The sequence below is a fragment of the Paramisgurnus dabryanus genome, chromosome 9, assembly GCF_030506205.2.
Source record: "Paramisgurnus dabryanus chromosome 9, PD_genome_1.1, whole genome shotgun sequence".
Taxonomy (NCBI): domain Eukaryota; kingdom Metazoa; phylum Chordata; class Actinopteri; order Cypriniformes; family Cobitidae; genus Paramisgurnus; species Paramisgurnus dabryanus.
The window spans coordinates 9,533,925-9,559,891 of record NC_133345.1 but is presented as its reverse complement, the minus strand read 5'-3'; the positions used below and the strand labels follow the sequence as shown (position 1 = coordinate 9,559,891).

The 25,967-nt window shown below is 38.5% G+C and overlaps 1 protein-coding gene across 1 annotated transcript; it reads right to left on the bottom strand.

The window, feature by feature from the left end:
• Positions 1–138: 138 nt before the first annotated feature.
• On the bottom strand, positions 139–21,644 carry LOC135769790 (HHIP-like protein 1). Its single transcript, XM_065279308.2, has 9 exons — positions 20,989–21,644; positions 14,730–15,376; positions 14,307–14,450; positions 11,489–11,817; positions 11,241–11,367; positions 10,959–11,104; positions 10,728–10,809; positions 1,573–1,655; positions 139–1,494 (listed from the first exon to the last, which is right to left on the bottom strand). Exons 1-9 carry the CDS (start codon positions 21,274–21,276, stop codon positions 830–832), a joined length of 2,511 nt encoding a protein of 836 aa, XP_065135380.2. The 5' UTR covers positions 21,277–21,644; the 3' UTR covers positions 139–829.
• Between the last annotated feature and the right edge of the window lie 4,323 nt (positions 21,645–25,967).

Sequence of the window (25,967 nt, the reverse complement as noted above, 5' to 3'; positions counted from 1 at the left end):
GATTTTTTTTTTACTATTTTTTACAGTGTATTTTGGAAACTTTGAAATTCAATATGGTCAGACTTGAAGAGTAGTGTTGCAAAAAAACTTTAGGCTTTAGGCAAAAAAAAAAAAAAAAACATGCTTTTATTTGTGTGTGTGTGTGAATATTTAAATAGAATATTCACTTCTGGAATGATTTAGCAAACTCTTTTATTTACATTGTTTAATTTTTTACAGTGTAAAATAGAATGTCCAGCATTTGCTTTTTCATAAAATCATCACTTAGATAAAAAATGATATGTGCAACAATAGCATACAGCATGAAATGCAATATTTACAGAAAATAATACCTGAATTGTGCTTGCAAACAATCTGTAACATGGTTGAGTGGTAGATATTTTACTACATTTTATATGGTTTATTAATTTAATTATTTTTACCACTGTTTTACAAAAATAGTAGTTAATACAATGTTTTCTTCCAAACTTTTATTTGTTGCATGAGATGGTCAACATCTCACACTGCAGCATACTTATTGAAAACTGAAATAATTATTAGAAGTTTTAATTGTTTGATTGATTAACACTAGATTAGTTTAACTCTTTATACTGTATTGTTACCACATCTACCTTACTATTACATCTGAAAATTAAGAAAAGTGTATAATATACTGTACAAATGTTACTGCTTGATGCATTTTTCAATGTGTTATTTAGCATTAGACATGCTTCATTTTCAATGAATTTATAGTATTTTCTGTAAACAACAGTTGTGAGATGAAATAGTCTGTGTTCAACTACAGACGTGGATGACTTCATAGCCTACAATGACATTAGATTACTCTCTTTCACTCCACCTGTTCTTCATAGCCACAAATAACCCCTACATCCTCATCATGAGAACAGTTATTTTTGCCAATTTTGGCATGTTTGCAGTGCAGCAGAGTCTTTTCCGTCCCTTCGCACTCCACATCATCCAGCAGGATTGTAACCTGAATGCCTGCAGCGCCCAGCTCTGCTCTTTTAGCCACTCGTACGGCCAAAGGAAATCCCAGCTGCCTGCAGACTACAACCGCAGCATTCATGTTAAACATATCATCACAAACTGTGCACCATTCACCCCGGAAGAAGATCTCCACTCTGCCACGGTCTTTTCGGCCATCTGCACTGACCAGCCTTACTGTCCCGGCCCGAGACCTGCCCCTCCGGTCTCCCTTTTTCCTGGGCTTGCCTCGATCTTTTTTACCATGCCTGTCTCTTTGGGTCTTTGTTGTGGGCTTGGGTGCAGGGGTCAGGAAGGTGGGCCTGGGGGTGGTCAAAAACGGAGGCCTGGGCCGTGATGTACTGTGGGGATAACGTGACTGAGGTGTCGATGGTCGGATCGTGGTGGTTGGAGCCGTCCGCCGAGTTGTCATTTGTGGCACTCGTGGTTGTGGTGTTGGGGTTGTACTCGGTTTGGTTGGTTTTGGCTTGGGAATAGCAGTCGTTGATGGTTTTTTGTTAATCACAAATTCTGTAAAAATAATTTTAACAGATAAAACGCAATGACTTATGCCTTTAGGGTACGTAAGGTATGTTTCCGGCCTCTTACCTTCCTTAGGGCTAAAATGAATCAGTTTGCCCTTAATGTTGACTGGAGTCGGCTTGTAAGTACACTTGCCTGGAGGGGCCCTCCTGAGTAGTAAAAAAAGTTAATTTCATAACAAACATGCTATACATCCTAGCATAACAGGAAACTGCTTTAACCGTAATTGAGTCAGAGGCTGTTCTCAAAACATATTTATTTACATTACTGCGGCTTAACATATGGTCAGGATTTGTTTAATCCCTCAAGTTACGTTGTTGGTTAGGTATAATAAGGACAAGCTCACTGGGTTGTTTTACCCAAAATGCTGGGTCAATGGTTTGGTCAAATATTGACATTTTATAGGTTAATTTAAATTAAGGGTTGGGTTTGTCCATTGCATGCATGTTTTAAATGTGTCCACATTTTAGCATGTTTAATGTGTATTATACTTCATTTTTGAATTTATCCTGCCCCATATGTGCTACAGACATGATAGAGGGGAGTGTTATTCCTTTAATTAGGGCCCGAGCACACCGGGGTGTGAGGACCCTATTGTTCTTCAAGGAGTTATTAGGGCTCGAGCACCGAGGAGCAGGCCAGAATGGCCTGCACCGTAGGTGCGAAGCCCTATTGTTTTTGCTCGGATTATTATTTTTAGGGCCCGAGCACCGAGGAGCAGGCCAGAATGGCCTGCACCGAATGGTGCGAAGCCCTATTGTTTTTGCTCGGATTATTATTTTTTTTTATTTTTTTTTTATTTTATTTTTTTTTTTTTTTTAACACTTTTGGCCATTTTGGGTGCCTAAACATACTTGAAAACTCTTGCAATTTGGCACACACGTCAAAGTCGTCCGTCATTGCGACCGGGCAAAGGCTGGAACACGGGCGTGGCACGGGGGCTCTGTAGCGCCCCCTGTAATGCAAAAACAAACATTGTTGCGCAGATCGGGCAAAAATGTGCGCACATGTACGAGAGTTGGTACGCATATAGATCTCATCGACCCGAACAACTTTCGCCCTCTAACATTTAAGCTCCGCCCAACAGGAAGTCGGCTATTTTGGATTGTTTAAAAAATGCATGCGTTGAACTTTTAAATACTCCTCCTAGAGGATGCATGCGATTGACAACAAACGTGGTGAACATGATGTCGAGACATTGGACTTGCTAAATTGTGAAGGGATTTTTGATATCTCGAACGGTGTTGCCATGGCGAGGCGACAAATTTATGGCGACATCAGAGAAACAGGAAGTGTCTAATATCAAAGGCAAAAAATGTCTTATTGTGATGACACGCGGTGTGTTTGTTCGTCCGAAGATTCCGATCGCATCGATGTGCCTATTGTGACTCCCGGGTATAGCGCCACCACCAGGCGCCAGGAAGTGTGTCAGTCACAAAGGTGGATTTTTTTTGACAGTTCCATGCGATGATCTTTTAAATACTCCTCCTACAATGTTTATGCGATTGACACCAAAAGTGGTCAACATAATGCCAAGACATTGTAGATGATAAATTGCGAAGGGATTTTTGATATCTCGAACGCTGTTCCCATGGCAACCTGTCAAACTTTACTTTCATTTTTAAGGCATATTTAAACCTTCCAGCTGCATGCGGTAAACTTTTAAATACTCCTCCTGGGGAAATAATGTGATTGACTCCAGAAGTGGTCAACATAATGCTGAGACATTGTAGATGATAAATTGCGAAGGGATTTTTGATATCTCAAACGCTGTTCCCATGGCAACGCGTCAGATTTTACTTTCATTTTAAAGGCATATTTAAGCCTTTACAGTTGATGCCGATGTTCTTTTAAATACTCCTTCTAGAATATTCATGCGATTGACGCCAGAAGTGGTCAACATGATGCTGAGACATTGTAGATGATAAATTGCGAAGGGATTTTTGATATCTCAAACACTGTTCCCATGGCAACGCGTCAAACTTTACTTTCATTTTAAAGGCTTATTTAAGCCTTTAAGTTGACGCCGATGTTCTTTTAAATACTCCTTCTAGAATATTCATGCGATTGACTCCAGAAGTGGTGTACATGATGTCGAGACATTGTAAATGATAAATTGCGAAGGGATTTTTGATATCTCAAACGCTGTTCCCATGACAACGCGTCAAATTTTACTTTCATTTTAAAGGCATATTTAAGCCTTTCAGTTGACGCCGATGTTCTTTTAAATACTCCTTCTAGAATAATCATGCAATTGACACCAAAAGTGGTCAACATAAAGCTGAGACATTGTAGATGATAAATTGCGAAGGGATTTTTGATATCTCGAACGCTGTTCCCATGGCAACGCGTCAAACTTTTTACTTTCATTTAAAAGGCATATTTAAGCCTTTCAGTTAACGCCGATGTTCTTTTAAATACTCCTTCTAGAATAATCATGCAATTGACACCAAAAGTGGTCAACATGATGCCGAGACATTGTAGATGATAAATTGTGAAGGGATTTTTGATATCTTGAACGCTGGTCCCATGGCAACGCCACAAACTTTACTTTTATTTCAGGCATATTTAGGACTCTTGGCGTGCTTAGATTAACCTAAACGTTGGCACACACATCAGAGTTGTCGGCTGTTCAGAGTGGACAAATAGGTCAGGCAAAGGCGTGTCTCTTTAGTGGCTCACTAGCGCCCCCATTTGTCTAAAATGTGGGGTTTTTCTTTTACCTACAGTCCCCAAATGGCTCAGTAACAACATTAAATAGCCCACTTATGTTTACCCACTTGATGCCCTTGCCCACCGGGCATCGTTTTCTCGGACGCCTCGTGTAGCGGTAAAAAAACGTGCGAGGGCCCGCCATTGCTGCTTGCAGCTATATTTATTATTATTTTTTTTTTTATTTTTTTTAACACTTTTGGACTTTTTGAGTGCCTTAACATACTCGAAAACTCTTGAAAATTGGCACAGACGTCAGAGTCGTCCGTCATCGCAGAAATCCAAAGGCTGGAACACGGGCGTGGCACGGGGGCTCTGTAGCGCCCCCTGTAATGCAAAAACAAACATTGGGGCACAGATTCGACAAAAATTTACGCACGTGTACGGGAGTTGGTACGCATATAGATCTCATCGACCCAAACAACTTTCGCCCTCTAACATTTAAGCTCCGCCCAACAGGAAGTCGGCTATTTTGGATTGTTTAAAAAATGCATGCGTTGAACTTTTAAATACTCCTCCTAGAGGATGCATGCGATTGACATCAAACGTTGTGAACATGATGTCGAGACATTGGACTTGCTAAATTGCGAAGGGATTTTTGATATCTCGAACGGTTCTGCCATGGCGAGCCGACAAATTTATGGCGAAATCAGAGAAACAGGAAGTGTCTAATATCTAGGGCAAAAAATGTCTTATTGTGATGACACGCGGGGTGTTTGTTCGTCTGAAGATTCCGATCGCATCGATGTGCCTATTGTGACTCCCGGGTATAGCGCCACCACCAGGCGCCCGGAAGTGTGGCAGTCACAAAGGTGGATTTTTTTGACAGTTCCATCCGATGTTCTTTTAAATACTCCTTCTAGAATATTCATGCGATTGACACCAAAAGCGGTCAACATGATGCCGAGACATTGTAGATGATAAATTGCGAAGGGATTTTTGATATCTCGAACGCTGTTCCCATGGCAACCTGTCAAACTTTACTTTCATTTTTAAGGCATATTTAAACCTTACAGCTGCATGCGGTAAACTTTTAAATACTCCTCCTGGGGAAATAATGTGATTGACTCCAGAAGTGGTCCACATAATGCTGAGACATTGTAGATGATAAATTGCGAAGGGATTTTTGATATCTCAAACGCTGTTCCCATGGCAACGCGTCAGATTTTACTTTCATTTTAAAGGCTTATTTAAGCCTTTAAGTTGACGCCGATGTTCTTTTAAATACTCCTTCTAGAATATTCATGAGATTGACACCAGAAGTGGTCACCATGATGCTGAGGCATAGTAGATGATAAATTGCAAAGGGATTTTTAATATCTCGAACGCTGTTCCCATGGCAACGCCCCAAACTTTACATTTATTTCAGGCATATTTAGGGCTCTTGGCCTGCTTAGATTAACCTAAAAGTCGGCACACACATCAGAGTTGTCGGCTGTTTAGTGTGCACAAACAGGTCACACATAGGCGTATCTCTTAAGTGGCTCACTAGCGCCCCCGTTTGTCTAAAATGTGGGGTTTCTTCTACCTACAGTCCCCAAATGGCTCAGTATCAACATTAAATAGCCCACTGATATTTACCCACTTGATGCCCTTGCCCACCGTGCATCGATTTCTCGGACGCACCGTGTAGCGGTAAAAAAACGTGCGAGGGCCCGCCATTGCTGCTTGCAGCTATATTTATTATTATTTTTTTTCTTTTTCTCCAACTTCAGCGGGACTTTAGAGGGCCTAAACATACTCGAAAACTCATGAAATTTTGCACAGATGTCAAGAGTGATGAAAATTTACATGTGGTGTATGCTTTAGAATTAGGCGTGAGAAAATGGCTCTATAGCGCCACCTACAAATTTTCAACGAAGCAGCCCTCGGACTGTGTTTGACGTACAATTACGAAATTCGGTACACGTCTGTAGCATGACAAGACCTACAAAAAAGTCTCTTGGAGCGAAGCCGTAAACCAAACAGGAAGTCAGCTATTCTGAGTTATTTTTGTGATTTGGGCGCAGTTTTTGTCATTTCCAGGCGTCATACTTTAACTAACTCCTCCTACAGTTTTCGTCGGATCATCTTCATATTTGGTGAGTGTCATCTTAAGGCCTTTGTGATGCTAAATTGCGAAGGATTTGACTCTACGTAAAAATTTGTGTCGGTTCTGGCCCGACAAAGTTTGATGTTTTCCAATGAAACAGGAAGTTGCTGGAACTCATGCATACAGTGTCCGATCTGTCCAAAATTTCACATGATTGCTAAGAGTCCTGACCTGAACACATCTACATAACAATTTTCATTTATAGCCATAGCGCCACCAGCTGGCAACCTGAAGGAACATGTTTTAGCGCCACTTTCAAATATTGAATGAAGCAGCCCTTGGACTGTGTTTAACTTACATGTACGAATTTCGGTATGCTCATGTATTATTACAAGCCCTACAAAAAAGTCTCTTGGAGCAACGCCCTAAACCAAACAGGAAGTCAGCTATTTTGAATTATTTCTCAGATTTTGGCTCAGTTTTTCTCATTTCCAGCAGTCATACTTTAACTAACTCCTCCTACAGTTTTAGTCGGATCATCTTCATATTTGGCGAGTGTCATCTTAAGGCCTTTGTGATGCTAAATTGCGAAGGATTTGATTCTATATTAAAATTTGTGTCTGTTTCGGCCAGCCAAAGTTTGATGTTTCGCTATGAAACAGGTTGCTGGAACTCAGGCATACAGTGTCCGATCTGTCCCAAACTTCACATGATTGCTAAGAGTCATGACCTGAACACATCTACATGTCAATAGTCACTTATGGTTATAGCGCCACCAGCTGGCAACAGGAAGTGACATGTTTACAATGATTATCCAATGTCTGATCTGTCCCAAACTTCACATGATTAATAAGAGTCCTGGACTGAACACATCTACATGTCAATAGTCACTTATGGTTATAGCGCCACCAGCTGGCAACAGGAAGTGACATGTTTACAATGATTATCCAATGTCTGATCTGTCCCAAACTTCACATGATTAATAAGAGTCCTGGAGTGAACACATCTACATGTCATTAGTCACTTATGGTTATAGCGCCACCAGCTGGCAACAGGAAGTGACATGTTTACACTGATTATGCAATGTCCGATCTTTCCCTAACTTCACATGATTAATAAGAGTCCTGGACTGAACACATCTACATGTCAATAGTCACTTATGGTTATAGCGCCACCAGCTGACAACAGGAAGTGACATGTTTACACTGATTATGCAATGTCTGATCTGTCCCAAACTTCACATGATTAATAAGAGTCCTGGACTGAACACATCTACATGTCAATAGTCACTTATGGTTATAGCGCCACCAGCTGACAACAGGAAGTGACATGTTTACACTGATTATGCAATGTCCGATCTTTCCCTAACTTCACATGATTAATAAGAGTCCTGGACTGAACACATCTACATGTCAATAGTCACCAGTGTTGGGCAAGTTACTAAAAAATTAGTAATTAGTTACAGTTACTAATTACTTCTTTTAAAAGTAACTGAATTACTCTACCGGTTACTGTATATCAAAAGTAATTAGTTACTTAGAAAAGTAACTTTTAAGTTACTTTTATGTCTGCTTTTTAAATGTAAATATGAACAGTACTGAACAGTCAAACAGTAAAATGATATGGATGGGCTATTTTACACATAAGACTCTAATATATCACATACTGTAGGAGCCTATTTTGCTTTAGATTCAACCTTTGAATATTTTTGTTAGAAATTATCTTAATATTTAAACTTAGTTTATTTATGTATATCATTAAGACCATTTAGACAAATATTCTGCATGTTTACAAAAATATAAAATGTGTTAAAATTGTGTAGTGTCTCTTTAAAAATTTGGAGACAATTGTGTCAACATGTCAAATTTTCTAAAATAAATTATAATTTTTCTGATTTCATATTTATTTTAATAAGTTAGAAACGTCTCCGCTGTGTCCTGCTGACAGGCACGATGCGTGTGCAGCAGATGAGGCAAATTATGGGTCCTCCGAAGGTTAGACCGTCTCATTTCAGTTCTCTTCGCGAACTTCTGAGCGCCTTGAATGGGCAAGTGCTCACCTTTTATTGCATGCTTAGTAGGGTGCAGCACTTGAATTGGAACACAGCTTGTGAAGCTTGCCACAGGGACTGCGCTCTTTGGTCATATATTGTTTGTTTTCTGTTGGATTTAAATGATACACAGGATTAAAGGAAGATATTTATTCAGAAAACGGAGTAGGCTACGTGGATTGTTTTGTCGGACGGACACAGAGCGAGTGGATTGTTTTGTCAGATGGACACAGAGCGAGTGGATTTTTTGTTCGGATACGGAGAGACTGAAACTAAAACTAAAAGCGAGCTCACACATACTATGGAGTTTTAACACGGGTGTACACAGCAGTGTGAATATTTTAGTGGAAACAACAATCGCGGATCGTTCTCTTCCATGAAGCCGATGTAAACATCTAAGAATATATGATCATTTCTTAGATTTATTACCTTTGTGGACTACAAATGCAAGTTGATGTCATACTGCGATTGCTTGGTGAAGATAATTTACAAACATGAGACCGGATGGATTATGACTTGCGCACAATTTTTAAACAAATGTATGTTGTCCCGTTTAGATTTTTCATGTTCATTCTATATGCACTGTCAGCTATGATGAAGTGTAATGAATCATTGCGCCACCAACTACAGTCCTGCGACGTCAGATATGTCTTGTCTATTTTTTACAAAATAGAGTAACGCGCGTAACGAACTCATTTAAATTTCAGTAATTGTAATTGCGTTACTTGATTTAAAAAAATAGTGGAGTTACAGTAACGCGTTACTCCCATCACTGATAGTCACTTATGATGCCAATAGTCAGTTACGGTCATAGCGCCACCAGCTGGTAACAGGAAGTAACATGTTTACAATGATAATGCAATGTCAGATTTGTCCCAAACTTCACATGATTGATAAGAGTCCTGGACAGAACACATCTACGTGCCAATATTTACATGTAGTCACTCATACACACACACACTCGCTCACTCACTCTCTCTCTCTCTCTCATGCTATCTTACACGATGCTACCTCGCTGTCATTTGTAATTAGCAACAGGAAATGTGGCACATTATACTACACTTTTAAATGGTTCACCTATGTTTACATGCTTAAATGCCTATTTACTACTGTTCCCTTTAATTCTTCTCATGCCACGGCGTGGCGGTGTCAGGTGTGCGAGGGCCCTTCCATCACTGCTTGCAGTTTTAATTCAGTTATAAATCTGACTTGGCCTGGGGGACGGTTTTCAAATTACAAAATCAAATTTCCTAGACATTGATACCAACCATCAGTGATGGGAATAACAGAGCTATAAATAAACGCCATTACTTAAGCCTTGCTTTTTTCAGTAACAAATAAACAAACAGGCTGTTTCCCCGTGACCTCGTCGTTGCCATTACTGACAATAAAATGCTGCGTGTTACTATAATTGATCTTAATTAAAAGATTTTCATCTGAGAGACGGCTTTCTTTCAGCCAACGACCTGCATTTTTTTCTCTTGTGTGTGTTGGCGGCTGGGAAACTACATAACTGGGGCACGTTCAAGTTCAAACGTTTTGCTTTGGTTTCCGGGTTGAACGCATAGGTTGAACGACATGTTTCCTGGAAACGGTTGCGCACCAGTGTGCAAAGGGGTTTTTATGTTTTCTTTTGTTCGGTGGGTGTGTCAAAACTGCAGTGACTGTAACATAAAGCGTATTTTACAGTATTAAACACGTATGTATAGTGATTTCATCAGGCTACGGAAACATTTAAATAGGAACTCAAAGAATAGCCTTCTTCTCAGTTATAGTAGATGCAACTCTTGCGTCAACAGAACAGGGTGTTCAACTCATCATCATTTCTGTTTAAAAAACGTGCAACGTATCTACAAACATATCCACAAACCAGAATATCAAAAGGACTTGGGTTTTTTTTGATCTGCACCTGTAAGTAACCACAAGCTAGCGACCATATAGTGACCACACAGTGGTCCACTAAGAAACCACTCGGAAAACCTTACCGCGTAGCGACAACTCAGAACAACCTTGTTGCATGGCTGGAAAGTTTGTACAAATCTATGTGAACCTTTTGTGAAATCCTTTTTGTGTTTTATGTTTTTTAACCTTGACGTTTTTAATATAGTCTAAGTAAGGCCGTGTATAAAGTTGAAATCAATGCAAAATTAAACTTTATTGCTCCTAATCTCACAATTAGATAATGAAACTTTAGCATAGATTTCACACTCAAATAGGGGAACCAATTTAAGTGCCATATAGCACCTATCTGTGTGAAGAACCTTATTGTGCTATGCAGAACCATAAGTGGTGCTATATCGCCACTAATGGTTCTTCGTAGGTGCTATATGTGTGTGCTAAAAATGGTTCCCCTGCGAGTCTGAGCTTTTAGTGCTATTATGTGTATGAACATGTATGACATTGTATTTGAATGTACAGTATGTGTACCTAGATGGATCCACTATCTTGTAGACCACTCCTGCTCTGGAAGTGGCACTGGCCGCTCCTGTTGCAAGGAAGTAGAGCTCTCCTAAACACAGAGGACAATGATTCATCTAAATGTGTGTCACTATGTAGAGATTTACGTTGATGAAGCGAAACATTACAGTATATATCTAATAAGAGCACCTGCGATTCTTCAAAAACACATTTTAAACACATAGCCGCTCCTCAAGTTACCTGCCTCATCTTCACCGAAAGATATGATATATTTATAGTAGCTGTTGATGAGTTTAGGGAAATTGCAAGTTTTGTCATTGCCCATGCAAATCTCCTTATAGCTCCATTTGCCAGTGTCAGGATTCTCCCTCAGGGACATCAGCCGACTAGAAATAATTGGACAGGATGGTTATGAGATGTGCTTTAATAGGTTTAAAGTGATGCTACTGAAATTAATAATTTTTCAAGGGGAATATTTGCCTAAAACAACGTTTATTTCTTTGCAAAAAAAGAAAAACATACCCACTCATGAAATCTCCAAAGATGTACAGACCATTAAGATTTGGCATTTGGCAGCCTCTGTAGATGTAGCCGCCAGTTACGGATTTGCCAATTTTATGTGGATACGCAAATATTGGAAGGATGTCATCTAAGAAAAAGGGTTTTTACATTTTAGTAAAAACTGAATAAATCGACTTTTAGATACAACAACAGCAATCAAAACTGGCCCATAAATGTACATAAATACATAAAAACATGTTGTTTCTTACTTAGTGAAGAGTTAAAGCACAGTTTCCTGTCATAACAGGAAAAGCCCTCTTTTGCCCTCCATCCATAGTTCCCTCCTTTTTCGATGAGGTCAACTTCTTCATATTTATTTTGCCCAACATCTCCACAGAACATTCTGCCCCGCCCCTGACCAGTTATTGGGTCGCCCCTGTCAATGGAACACCTCCACATGTTTCTCACACCATATGCATAGACTTCTGCCTTTGAGTCCACTTCTCCCACAAAAGGATTGTCCGCTGGAATACTGTAGGGGGCGCCAAAGTCATTGTTATCCACATCAATCCTCAAAGCCTTGCCAAGAAGAGTGGACCTGTAAAACATATTTTTGTACTTTTATGAAATTAATGAGCATTTTCATGACATAAATAACTTATTTAAGCAGCAAACAAGGTAATTTACTATTTACTGTGTTACTCTCATTACATTTTATTATGATGGATTGCTAGTAGTTCAGATATGTCTCTCTCTCTCTCTCTCTCTCTCTCTCTCTCTCTCTCTCTCTCTCTCTCTCTCTCTCTCTCTCTCTCTCTCTCTCTCTCTCTCTCTCTCTCTCTAACTTCTCATGGCCCACAATACCCTCTGTCAATATTTACATTGGCATTGGCTTGAACTGTCTGTGAAGAGGTGCATGATAATTTTTCCTCCTATGAAAACAACTGAAGCTTAGATCTGTCTTTTATTCTACTTTTATCTCTTTTATTACTTTTCGTCTGACAAGCATGCTACAGACCTTCAATGCAAATGCATATTATGATATGTATTTTGCAATCCTGAATATATTCATATTTTGGTTATTGTGTCATTTTTTTAATGCTACGAAACAAACTTGTAGATAAAAGGAGAGCATTGCTGAGAAAACTGAGAAAATTACAAATCCAATCTCTACGTGCATGAGCACCACCAACTGGTTCTATCAGTAATTGACCAAAGTAAGAGATGGAAGCTGTTACCACACTTGTGACCGACCAAAGCGGAAGTGATGTGAATGAAATTGGCAAACTGAAAATAACACCTCAAATAAGGGGAAGTTAGGGTGACCATACGTGCCATTCTTCCCAGACGCATCCCGTCCAGGATTTTGTGTTCGTCTTCGGAAGTCGTATTTGTCGACCGCATACGTCATAGAGGATTATTATTACAGAAAAGCAACCGTTACATTTTGAGGTAAGAATGAAACTACGATTGTATATCTTATGTTTTTAACTGAATGGCGTATGCGTCAACAAATACGACTTCCGGAAGATGCACCGAAATCCTGGACGGGATGCCTCCAGGAAGAATGGCACGTATGGTCACCCTAGGGAAGTAAAGTGTAAGTGTGTAATTTTTTAGGTTTAACCAATGGGACAGTTCAAATGAGGCTGATGCTAACATCTAACTTATTGACATAAAGCATTAAAGCAGAGACTTGGACCTTTATCTCATTATAGCCCAGGGTATATTTGGTGACTGACTAAGACTATGTTTTACATGCACAAAAATGCATTACTTCCCTACTGAAAATTCCACCTAAGACCAGCATAAGCTGGTGAGCTGGTTTAAGTTGGTCTCCCAGCTTGGTTTTAGCTGGTATTGATGGTGTACCAAGCGGGTCTAGCTGTGTTTTGGTCACCTTTTAAGTTTGTCTATCAGGACGTAGCTGGTCAGGCTGGAAGATAGCTCTCTTAGGGTGGGGGATTTTAAACAAGTGGTTTTGCACCTATTTGGCTCCCCCTACTGGCTTAACTTGCAATCTCATTACTGATTGGCTGACTTTGCTGCCGCTCAAAAAATTTAGCCAATAATTTTAAAATGGATGGGCAGTTAGATGCCTGTGATTTCATAAGCATCAGTTTCTCGGATTGTGCCGTTTTCTGGCTGACATTTCTAAAAGAGGAATTTCTATGAGATTGAGATGTTAAGCATGTCTAGCACTTTTTGTATGTTCGTGAATGCGGGTAGACTACCATTATTCAACAAAGACAAGGTAAAAATGGTTTTTCATTCTCTGTCCCCTTTAAATCAGCTACTGCCTTAAACCAGCTAAAACCAGCTATCAGCTTATGCTGGATTTTTCAGTAGGGTTTTGCTTTGTTTACCCCTGGCATCCACACTACTCCAGCGTTTCGACTCTTATAAACGGGGACTTGTAAAAATAAACCATCGTTTTATTGTGGTAAAAGTGTAGTAACCATTTTTTTTTTTTTTTTTGTATATTGATTAATATCAGCAAAAACATTGTTTCACTACATTAACCATGCTTGGTTTTAGAAAACCATGGTTATTTTGTGGTTACCATGCTTTTGCTACAGTAACCATGGTTATTTGGTTTTAACTGTAGTAGAACCATGGTTAATTTTCATAAGGAAAAGAAATCTTACCATTTCTTACTCAAATTTGAATCAGTACATTGTAAATATTATTGAAAATTATCATCAGCACCACAGCTTGTACATGTGTACATGCCACACCTCAGGCATTTGCGTGCATCTAACCTAAACCAGAAAAACCTTAGTAATAAAAACAGTAAAACAACATTGCTCTAGCTCCACATTTATTATTGAGATTATCATTACTGTCATTTTCTGCCACACTGAATATAGCTGTTTCACAGGATTTTACTAATGAGCTTATAAAACTCATAAGATAAGTCAGCCTGAAGTCTGCTAACATTTTATGTTCATCAGCAGATCATGTTGTTTTTATCTCAGGCCATAATGCTTCAACTGATGATGTCATGTCATTATTGAGCAAATATGCGAGTATAGTCACAACAACACAAAGTGCAAAACAAAGACAAAGAATTAAAGAATTATTTACTTGTTTTGGGAATTTCCAAACTTTCCAAAAGGGTCTCCCGCCCTGCCACCATCTCCAATGAAGATGTACAGGTACCCATCCAACCCAAATAGTAGTTGACCTCCATTGTGATTTGATGCAGGCTCGTCGACCTCTAAAAGTATCCTGTGAACCAAACAGGCTTCAATAATATCTCTAATAGTATAATAGTTAAATATTTATATTACAACATGATCTCATGGAAAATTTGAACTATATGAGTCAATTTTGTATGCATTTGTATGTGTATTATATTTAAAAGCAAGAATGTAGCCCCAAACCCACTGGGGTAAAAGCAGATCAAACTAAAACATGCAAATGAGGTCGTACAAATAAATGCGAAAATGCCATCTCGTAAAATAGTTATGAATTGCTACGAGATTGTTTTGAGTTTCCTCCCCTCACCTTTCAGAGGAATGATCCAGCATGTTGACATCTGATTCAGACAGTATGAACTCACTAATCCTAATCCTCTCCTGCTTCTTCACAGACACAGAGTAGTAGACATAAGCCTTTTTCACTTTTGCGAATCGAGGATGTAAGGCAATGCAAAGGAACCCTCGCTCATCCCCCGCCCAAGGTGATGTTAGTACAGCCTTGGTCAAGTTCAAAAAGGGCCTGTCGATTCTAGAGCCATTCGGCAGGTAGGTCCACACATAACCCAGTTGCTCCGCCACGAAGAACCGATGGGTGCCATCATCTGCATGTACCATGGCGACGGGATTTCGAAGACCGTTCGCGACTTCTTCGAGGCACAACTGTATGCAGCCCTCTGGATCTGCTTGAACATTACCCAGGTTTGCGTTGAGCTCATCGCTCAGGAGGACGTTCGGGTAACAGTACTCGGGATCCTTTAACTCCAGGTATTTGCAGAACTTCGTTCGGTCTTCCTCGATAGCATAAGATTCGTTATGATTGATCAGAAGGCTGAGTGTGTAACGACAATGGAGCCAGTAATCACTACAGTAGTTGCCACAAAGACCGGGAAGCTCTCGCATTGGGGTGTTGGCATCCTCTGCATCGTAAAGGTGAGCTGCATATGGTGAGCATTCCTGAAATAGTGAGATCACAGAAGGGAGATTTAGGGAGCAGTTTGTGAAGGGTTGCAGGTCGAAACCCAGAAAACACAGGTTGCTCATGAACCCAACCAGGACAAAGGTCATGGGTTTGATTCCTACTGAACACACATTTTAGTAAGTCAATTTAGATAAAAGTGTCTGCTCAAATACATACATGTACTGTAACTGATTAAAGGGGTGAAGTAATATAGAGTTGTGGTTTCAGACAAAGTATGACCATAATTGATAACTTTCAGTTACTCGGTCACGGAGCACTTACATTAATCCTTTATCTGCTTCAGCCAAGCATATTTTAGTTTGCTGTGTAAGTCTTTCTGTCAGTCTCCTCCTCCGTATAGTCTGGCAAACGTGGCAGTCTGCACGTATTCTCTACAGATGGGAACTCAGGATTCAATTTAGCTCATGATGATCGTTTAAGCTATAAATACAGTAACCCATGGACGTTTTGGACCAACCAAACCCTCATTAAGTTGTGGCTACAACACCACACCCATCAGAGGAGTGAGCCAGCCCTGGCAACAATATTGCCAGCTCTGGACTGGAAATCATTGGAGATTACTCAAATGAAATTGGACAAATTATGGACCTAAAAGTGGTTTGGATCTCAGGAGTTCATAACACACATTGTAATGGCAGCGTATTTAATGTACAACACGTATGGTTGCGTAATATCCTGTTAGGTTTGGACAGTTTTGGTGTCTACAGGAAAAACCCTGCAAAGACGTAAGTTGGACTGAGCTATTATGTCAAGGAAACTCTCCAAAAGTTCATTGCAGTTTTCAAGCTCAATAAAAAAATTGTAGGTCATCCAGTTAAAGGAATATTCTACCCTTTTGCCATATTAAACTATGTTATTACCTCAACCTAGACGAATTAATACATACCTATCTTTTTTCAATGCGTGCACTATACAGCGCGGTGTAAATGTGTTAGCATTTAGCCTAGCCCCATTCATTCCTATGGTACCAAAAAAAAGTTTTATTTTGTGGCACCATACTTACTGGTATAACTCCTCATGTAACAGTCTTTAAATAGGGAAAACACGGAAGTGTTTGGTGGCTTCCCTGTTTGATACCATAGGAATGAATGGGTCTAGGCTAAATGCTAACACATTCACGACACGCTGTACAGTGCACGCATTGAAAAAGGTAGATATGTATTAATTCGTCTAAGTTGAGGTAATAAAATAGTTTAATATGGCAAAAGGGTAGACTATTCCTTTAACATTTCAGGATAACACACAGTGTCAGTGATATATGCTCTCGATATAACTAGTTGAAGCAGTCAATGCAGGTAATACAAAATAAAAAAGTTATATTGATAATTAAAGGGCCAATATTATGCAAAATTCACTTTTACAAGGTGTTTGGACATAAATGTGTGTTGGCAATGAAACAAATCCACTCCTTTTTTAATCCCCATTAAACCAGAGCAGTCTCATTAGACATCCTGTTTTGATTCTCTTGATTCACGCTAACAAAGCCCCGCCCACTGCTTCTAAATGTGTTTGTTAGCATGTTGTAGCGCTAAAGCTTATTTGCATAAATGGCGCTTGAAAAAAAACTGTTTGGTTTGGGTCATCTTACTTTTGTAAGGTTTTCCACTGGGTGGAGTATGTAGTACTTGATACTTTTTTTAGTACCATCTTGGTCGGGGTTCCAAGAGACCCGAGCTGATACCAAAATGTGACACGAAAACATGAGAGAATCGTCACTACCAGCGTCATCCATATAATGTAAAAGATTAGCTTTACCTTCGTGCTAGCTTGCACTTGTGCTCTGCTTTAAGTTCCCAAACTCCCTTTTAGCGATTAAAAAAACATCAACAGATTGAGAATCAGGAACACCATAACAGTTTTTTCCAGACTTGCAGTTTGTGGCGCTCCTGTTAGCATATATGCTTAGATGCAACTTAAATGAGTGCGACGACTGACGCCACGGGTGTTTGAACAGAAACTGTCATGTGAGACAGAGGTAGTGATAAATGCAATGTGCAAACATCTATTTGTGATGGTGAATTTTAATTTTGTGGTGGACTGAGAAATAAATGATTGTATGGTAATGTACAACAACGCTCTCACTTATGATGTCACAGCAGTAGGCAGCGCAAATATAATGACACGCCTATAATCCCTCCCACTCCGAAGTGTTACTAAACTCGATGGAAAAGCTAACCACGCCAAAGTGAGGTGAGCTGACCCAACCTGACCCAAACCAAACTGTGGAGTATTATGCAATGGAAAAGGCCATTAAAGGTACACACATGAAAGATACCAAATTGGGGCATTTTGGAAATGCTATTATAAATGATCTGTGGCGTATTTTGAGCTGAAACTTTACATACACTTTCTAGGAACACCTGCAGTAGGCACAAATAACTGTATATTTCTCCCAGCTATAGCTTCTCAATCTTTTACTTTTTACTGTTGTTTTTGAGTTGTTGTCCAATCATCGCTGCTTGCTTTCTTGTCTCCCTCTTATCATTTTGTTTATATGGTTCGGTGATTATGAGGCTCCGCAGGAGATCAGAATCTGTGATCTTATCAAACTCAACATGAGTTTTGTTCTGCAACAGATGGGCTCAGGGTTTGATCTCTCATCAACACCATTTGCTTCACTTCAACAGGCCTTAAAATCCATTAGTTTGTTCATTAGCTTTTCATTAGTTCAGATCTTAGGCAATTATGAGTTTGTGGCTTAGCCTTAAAGCTCTGCTGCAATGATTTAAAAAAAGGAGATGTAGGAATTGTTATTTTTTTAATAATAATAAATGAAACACAAGCCTTATATTCTGACTTTACTCTGATTTTGGATGTTTTGTGGTAACACTATAATCTGTAGAAACCACATGTAAGTTTTCTTAATAACAGAAATCACAAGGTGTCCAAAAGTGACCAAAATTACATATTTGTGATTACATGATTTTGTTTGACCTCATCCTATCGCTTTCTCTGTATTTACAGAGGAAGTGTATATTTTGCTTCTCTCTAGGGTGAAGGTGGAAACACAAGCAGGTCCCTGTATAAATATCATAACAAAGACAATCATTGTGCTCAACTTCCCTACTAAGTAGCCAAATAAATCAGATGTTATCTATGCCAACCACAAGCCCAGGGCAATCTCAACACTGTAGGGTAAAATATAATAATTTAAGTGAATCTAGATCCAACGGCCCTGCAATGATGGTGATTATAGGGCTTTATCTGAAACCAAAGAAGACACATTAAAATTTAAACATTTGGCAAATTATAAGTGTGATCCTTGGGATCAAATACATGCCCGTTGTGTCATTTTCCTCTATTATGCAATAGAGGAAAATAAATCCATTTAGGCATTACTTGTGGTCATGGTCCCAAAATAAAACAACTCGGTTTTGCCAGTCAATTAAACCTACTACTGTATTTTAAGTTTTGACCTGTAATAAGTTGACTGTAATAAGTTGAAATGGAAACCTTAAGTTGAAATTTACCTTAATTTGTTAAGCTAAAGTAAATTGAAAATATATGTTGATTTGATTTTTTTTACAGTTTGCATTGCTCAAAGTTAACTTAAAGGGCACATGTTATGCAAAATCCACTTTTACAAGTTGTTTGGACATAAATATGTGTTGGCAGTGTTTGAACCCTACAAAAAAAATCCACCCTTTCCTTTTATAATCCCCATTAAACCAAAGCAGTCTCATTAGACATGCTGTTTTGATTCTCTCGTAAATGTGATGTCACACAAACGAAGCCCCGCCCACCGCCACGGACTGACTGGTCTATTTTACCTAAAGCTTTTGTAAATGTGTTTGTTAGCACATTGTAGCTATGGTGGCCATTCGTGCCAGTTCCGCCGGACACGTCCCGAACATGTTTTTGGGTTCGTTCTCCAGAGGTTGCGTTGGTCGACCGCATATGTCATCAAGGTTTAATATTTCGGGTTTCATTTCAGAAAATCAACCGTTACATTTCAAGGTAAGAATGAAACTACAATGATTGTTTGTCTTAAAAGAAATAAATCTTAATTTTCTAATGCATTTTATCTGAAATGTGAGAACCTCGATGACGTATGCGGTCGAGCAACGTGACTTCCGGAGAACGAACCCGAAAACATGTTCGGGACGTGTCCGGCGGAACTGGCACGAATGGCCACCCTAATTGTAGCGCTAATGTGGCTAAAGATACAAATGTCTCGGACTGTATTGACAGGAATCTGATTTATTTTTAAGCAAACATGCGTACCGTCTGTTGGTAAGGGAATAAGGAGCAGTAGCTCATTTGAATTTAAAGGTACACACATGAAATAGGGGGCACCCAAATAGGGCATTTTGGAAATGCTATAACAATTGATCTGTGAGGTATTTTGGAAACTCTAAAGACATGTTTTAGGCACACCTGAGACTTATATTACATCTTGTAAAAATGTAAGATTTCTTTAGGCATCTTACAGTCTATATAAGATCCACAGTGCTCGCAGCACACAGATTAATTAATGAAATGTGAGTTTTCTGTAAATGTTTAAAATTAATGTCATTCTTTAACGTAAATACAAATGGATTATTTACATGAATTAAAACAGTATATTTAGGCTTGTCAAACCATATAAAAAACATGTCAAATTCAGTGGCGGCCGGAGACTTCTTGTTTCGTGGGCGCACAATGCGAAGTTTGTCACAACATAGCCCGTCATGTGTGTGGCTTGTAATTTCAAAATATGTGTTCTGCGCGTCGAGTAAACCTGTGTGCATCACGTGTCTTGTCAAAATAAGTGCCTGCTGCAGATGCATCTAAAGGGTTTATGATAAAAGAGACTCTCGCGTTTGCCAGATACTCGCATAATCTTATGCGTAATGAGAGTTTACTGTTAATGGAGTGTCTTGCGTGTATTTTGTGAACGTGAGCGTCTCTTTTATATTATAAACTGTTTTGACACGTGTGCAGCAGGCACTTGTTTTAACAAAACACATGATGCACATGGTTTACATGATGTAGCAAACACATATTTTGAATTTGCGCCCCTCAGAAGAGCAGTCACAAGCCGCCACTAGTCAAATTAAAAATATAAACAACATTATTGCTTGAATTTTGCAATAAAATTGGTAAAAATGTACTTACATTTATCTACAGAGTAAACCTCACATGAAATGAATATATTATTTCATACTGCTAAGAAATAACACTCTGCTAATGTAGACATCATCTAGACTTCCAGAACCAAACCCCCAAAAAAACTGATGCAACAGGCGCAATGATGTAACTTCCTTCATAATGTAAACACGGATGAATGAGTCTTTAAAAGCACAGTCTGTATTACATAAAGCACTCATAACTTATTCAGTTCAAAAGACTTATTCAACTAAACAACCAATACAGTTTATGTTAGTTGCCATTATAGAAATGTGACCCTGTCTGTGAAATCTATAGGCTAGAGTCTCATATCTAAATATTATATTAGGAACATCAAAGTTTGATTTTAATCATTGATTTCACATTGATTTACATTTACATTATGTATGATGATTTTAAAAAAATGTTTTACTTTAGCTGGGATCTCACATGCAGGATCACAAATACAACAACATTATAAACCTGTTCTGAATCTCACCTGGCACAAAATGCTACGGATGTATTTCCCACAGGCCATGAATCCAGTGTGATCAAAGTAGTCCATGATTTGATAGAAGCGCCGGGATATTTGGTTATCCTTGACTAAGTCACAGCATCCAAATTTGGCATACTCCTTGCAGAAGACCAGGGGCTCCTGAGGCTGGAAAGGAGGCTTGTAGTCCAGACATTGCGGGTGGGCATTTCCCTGCGGAGGTATCAGGAGGACCACCAGAAGAAAGCTTTGAGAAAAAAGGCAAAAAACTCTCCACAGTGACATATCATTCATTGCACAGGAGAAAACTCAGACGTTTGTCTGACAAAGGTGGCTTGTGCTAAGACCGTGAAATACCAAAGGTGTGTAGTAGTCTGTGAGCTGTGGTGGCTGGAGGTCAGCTATCTCCTTCAGACGTGTGCAGATACACACACAAACACACACTACTGACATGTGGCTCTTGGAAAGAGAACGCAACCTGAAAACTGCTACACAAGGCCCACTCTCATTCAACAGTCTGAGCCACAGCCATGCCACAGTCACACACACATATACACAAGCAAATGCACACATACACATCTTTACACATAGGCTTCTATTCCCTCCCCCTTTCCAGCGTCTCCTCCTTTCCCACTTTTTCCTCGCTTTCTCTCTTTCTTTTGGCAGATGCATTCCTTCTTTTGCGGCTGGCCTGCATCACACGCTCGTCGCTTCCCTCCCCCGAATTAACCCGTGCCTCTTTCTCACAGAGCTCTTTAACTGCATGATCATTTTCCTGAATAGTCATTCCACTATTGTTTTTTTATTTGGAGTCATAAAAATTCATCATGAGATCATTTTTGTTTACATTGGAATTGTGTCAATCTTAAAGCGCTTACACTTTTAACACTTACAAGTATGTGAGGACCAGCTAAGATTTGTTATCTATTAAAAAAATGTTTTAATAAGTATTTTCTTAAACATCTGAGGGCTGAAACACCACCAGTGGCTGTATGATGCAACTTCCTTCATTTCATTTATTTGTTTTGTATTCTAAGGGTTAGTTGGTTATTTGTGAGCTCTTGATGATGTAAACTTTTATTAATGTGACTTATGCAGTATTCTGGTCAGTCTATTCCTGGTTATTTACAATATATTATTGCATGAGCTATACATTACATGATAACATTTAAAAGCGTCTCACATCTGTTTTTAATTCACATGTCAGACAGCCCTGGAGGAGCATCTCGTTCCACACGTAAGCACTGACCAAACCATTACTAAGGTCTCTAATCAGTTTGGGAACTGAACAGAATTATAAAAATGGTTGTTTTTAAGAGTTTTAAATTTTCTACTGTTCTCCATTGTTTGGACAAACAGATAGTCCCAACCCAAACTCACTTTGGTTGAGCCAGTGTTGTAATGTCTAGCAAAGTTATTATGTTTAAACAAACAGATTTCAGTTTGGAATTGGCCAAATTGGTGCAGAATATATGTAAGGAATAATTGACAATGGGTCGTTGAATAATTCGAATATAATGCACACCCGAGGTGGTAATGCACCAAGATGGTTACACGTTGGCTGGAGTCAATTATTCCTCTTGTACCACGATTACCACAAACATTGCTCTGGTGCCTATTTAAAGACATTTAACAGGTTAGGTGTGGGGTTTACAAAAGATAATCAACCCTCATGAAACATTTCTAAGCCAACTAGAATAAAGCATTCAACAGACCTGTGGTAGATGAAGAGTTTGGTTCCAAAACGCATAGACTAATTTCAGTAAAAAAGTTGTACCAAGAAAGTGACAAGATAAAAACCACTATTTTCTGTTACAAACTTTCACATAGCATCCTTAGGTTATAATAACAATTCAAATACATAATTTGCTTTTCAAAGATTTATTATAAAAACTGATTATTTTTCCAGCAAAATGCAATAAAGAACAAAAAAGTTTTTTTATTTTTCAAAATCCTATAAATCTATTGAATCAATATATACCAACACAGTCTCACGGCAAGTCGTGTTATAGTAACGAAAATTTTTGATTAATTTATTTTTGTTTGATGACACGAATTTCCGCTGTTTTTTGTGTCTCTGGAGACGAATGTCTTTTTCGTCCTTCCCAGCACGAATTTCTATCAATGGCTGTTCGTGTCTGTTACACGACTTTCTTTATCGTGTCATTTTATATTTTGTTTTCTCATCGTTCTTTCCTATTTTTAAATCATTGTCGCTTGGGTTAGATACGGGGTTTGCATTAGGATGTAATTTTTTGCATTGATTTCTACATGTTTTTCGTCCCCTTTTAAAACTATTCTCGCCTGGAGTTGGGGTTAGAGTTGGGATTTGGGTTAGGAAGTCGCAAAAAGTGATTCTAACCCTAACCCCAAGCGACAATGGTCAAAAAATAGAAAAGAACGATGAGAAAACAAAATATAAAATGACACGATAAAGAAAGTCGTGTCACAGACACGAACAGCCATTGATAGAAGTTAGTGCTGGGAAGGACGAAAAATACATTAGTCTCCAGAGACACGAAAAACAGCGGAAATTCGTGTCATCAAACACGAATAAATTAATCAAAATTTTCGTTACTATAACACGACTTGCCGTGAGACTGGGTTACATATACAGCGGGGAAAATAAGTATTTAAAACATCAGCATTTTTCTCAGTAAGGGGATTTCTAAGTGGGCTATTGAGACAAAATTTACACTATCAAGCCAAATATTGAATTCATACAAAGAAATCAGAACATTTAAGTATACAAGTTGAGTCATAATAAATAAAGTGAAATTACACAGGGAATAAGTATTGAACACATGATGAGAACAAGGTGCAAAATGGCATAGAAAGCCAGGTGATCACCTGAAATCTGTCAGTATTGAGAGAGAAACCTTGGACCCTATCAGTACTAATTGATATCAGCTGCTTTAGTCCTAATTGATGGCCTATAAAGGCTTCTCATTACCCAGGAGAAAAATCATGCCAAAAATCTTAAGGTTATTATGTAAAGACCCATTAAGATATTTAGTAAATTTCCTACCATAAATATATATTAAAACTTTATTTAGACAACTTTAAAGGCAATTTTCTTAATATTTTTTTTCAAATAGTTGTATCTCAGCCAAATGTACTATCCTAACAAACCATACATCAATGGAAAGCTTATTTATTATCTTTTGTTGATGTATAAATTGCAATTTTAAAAAATTGAAAATAGGTTTTGTGGTCCAGGGTCACATTTATGTCGATATCCTTGATTTTTTTAGCTAGTGAGCCTTGCATTAAAGAGCACTTATTTCATTGCTAAAAAACAGAGTTATTTTATATATTGTTTGTGTTTGTTTTAGTCCAAGAAAAGAGATTTACATTGAAAACAATAACTCACGTCATCGTTTACTTTGGGGTTTACCTTTTGCATATCGTTAACATGTACTAATACACACTTACACACCAAAGGAAATGTAAAATCGTGAATCGGACCATAGGTGCTCTTTAATAAACTCCACACCAGAGACAAATATTAAAAAATACATAAATGAAAAGAAAACTACGGTATAATGTTAACCATATACTGCAAATTTGTCGTTTTTATGCTCATATTTATACATCTTACTATTGCACATCCTAGTCTAAAGCTATTATTACTAAAGTTGAAAGAAAAGATAAATCCTTGCCTGCATATTTAACCAAAAATAAAGCAACTGCAATATTTTAAAAACCTGACAGGGGCTTAATACACTTGAACTCCTGCTTAAAAAGCATATCTGAGGTTGATACGTATCCCCTTGTGTCTGAGAGACGAAAATAGAGGCGGTTTTTGTATATGGTGAATTTAATTTGTGGAAGGAAGTCCAGTAAACTGAACCCAGTGATTCAGCATCACACCATGTGGAGACCTTCTGGGAAATTGCATCATATGGGGATCTTAATGACTTCTGCCAGTGTGACCAAGACTCTTAAACACTGCGATAGAGGAGATGAATGTGTCAGTGGTATGTTTTGGCCAACACATACTGAGTAACATTTCTAAGAAGACCATCCTGAATAATAAGAAGACTTCTGGAACAGAGCTGCCTCTTAATGGCCTCATATCTGCAGGATACTGTATGGGATCAGAGATGAAGAAATCCTCTTTGGCATCAATTTCAATTTTTTTAAACCTCTCTTCTCTTCCAGTGGAATATATTTTATCATGTGAGCCAGTCTGTTTGCTTTAGACAAAAGAACAGTGTGAACTAGTAATCAGTAAGATTAAGAGTCCAGATTGAATTTTGGGAAAACAACCGTATTTAGGCAAATGCTTAGGTCACTGTTTATGTTATGACCAGACGTTTAGAAAATCCTTGAGAATAAGCATAATAAGTTAAAGACTACAGATTAAATAGATGTTTTGACAGGCCATGATGACACAAAAATTATAAATGTACAATGTGATTGGAAAACAATTATCACAATTGATATACTTGTAGACATGGTGATTGCATCCCACTGTTGATTCATCACCAGATGTCATCACTTTGAATACCCTTTTCCTGCATTTAAACCCATGGGTAAATTATAAGACAAATTTGGATATGTCTTCTAATGCAGGGCCAAGGAGTAAAGGTCTGCCTGGCTGTTATGATCCATTTAGCCCATGCTATAAGATGTCCAGCCTGATCTCATGGGAATTTGTATTTCATGAGGTGGCTAATTCCTATCAATTCATACAATGTACATTATACAAAAACATGAAGCACCACCCCCAAACTGAACGTCACTGGGATGTAAACAGATTGTATAAAATATATGAATAAGATCATATGAACTCACTCAAATAATTTGTAAAATAGTTATGAATTGCCAAGAGACATCCAATAACTATGCTATTATTGGTATATGTGTAAGAGAGATGGCTTGAAAGAGTTACATTTTATCCATGTTTCTTTTTTCAGTGATCGCTGGTGTTTTGTGGTGTGCAGTTACTTGCTGAGTGGCTATTAAATGCACAGACGGCA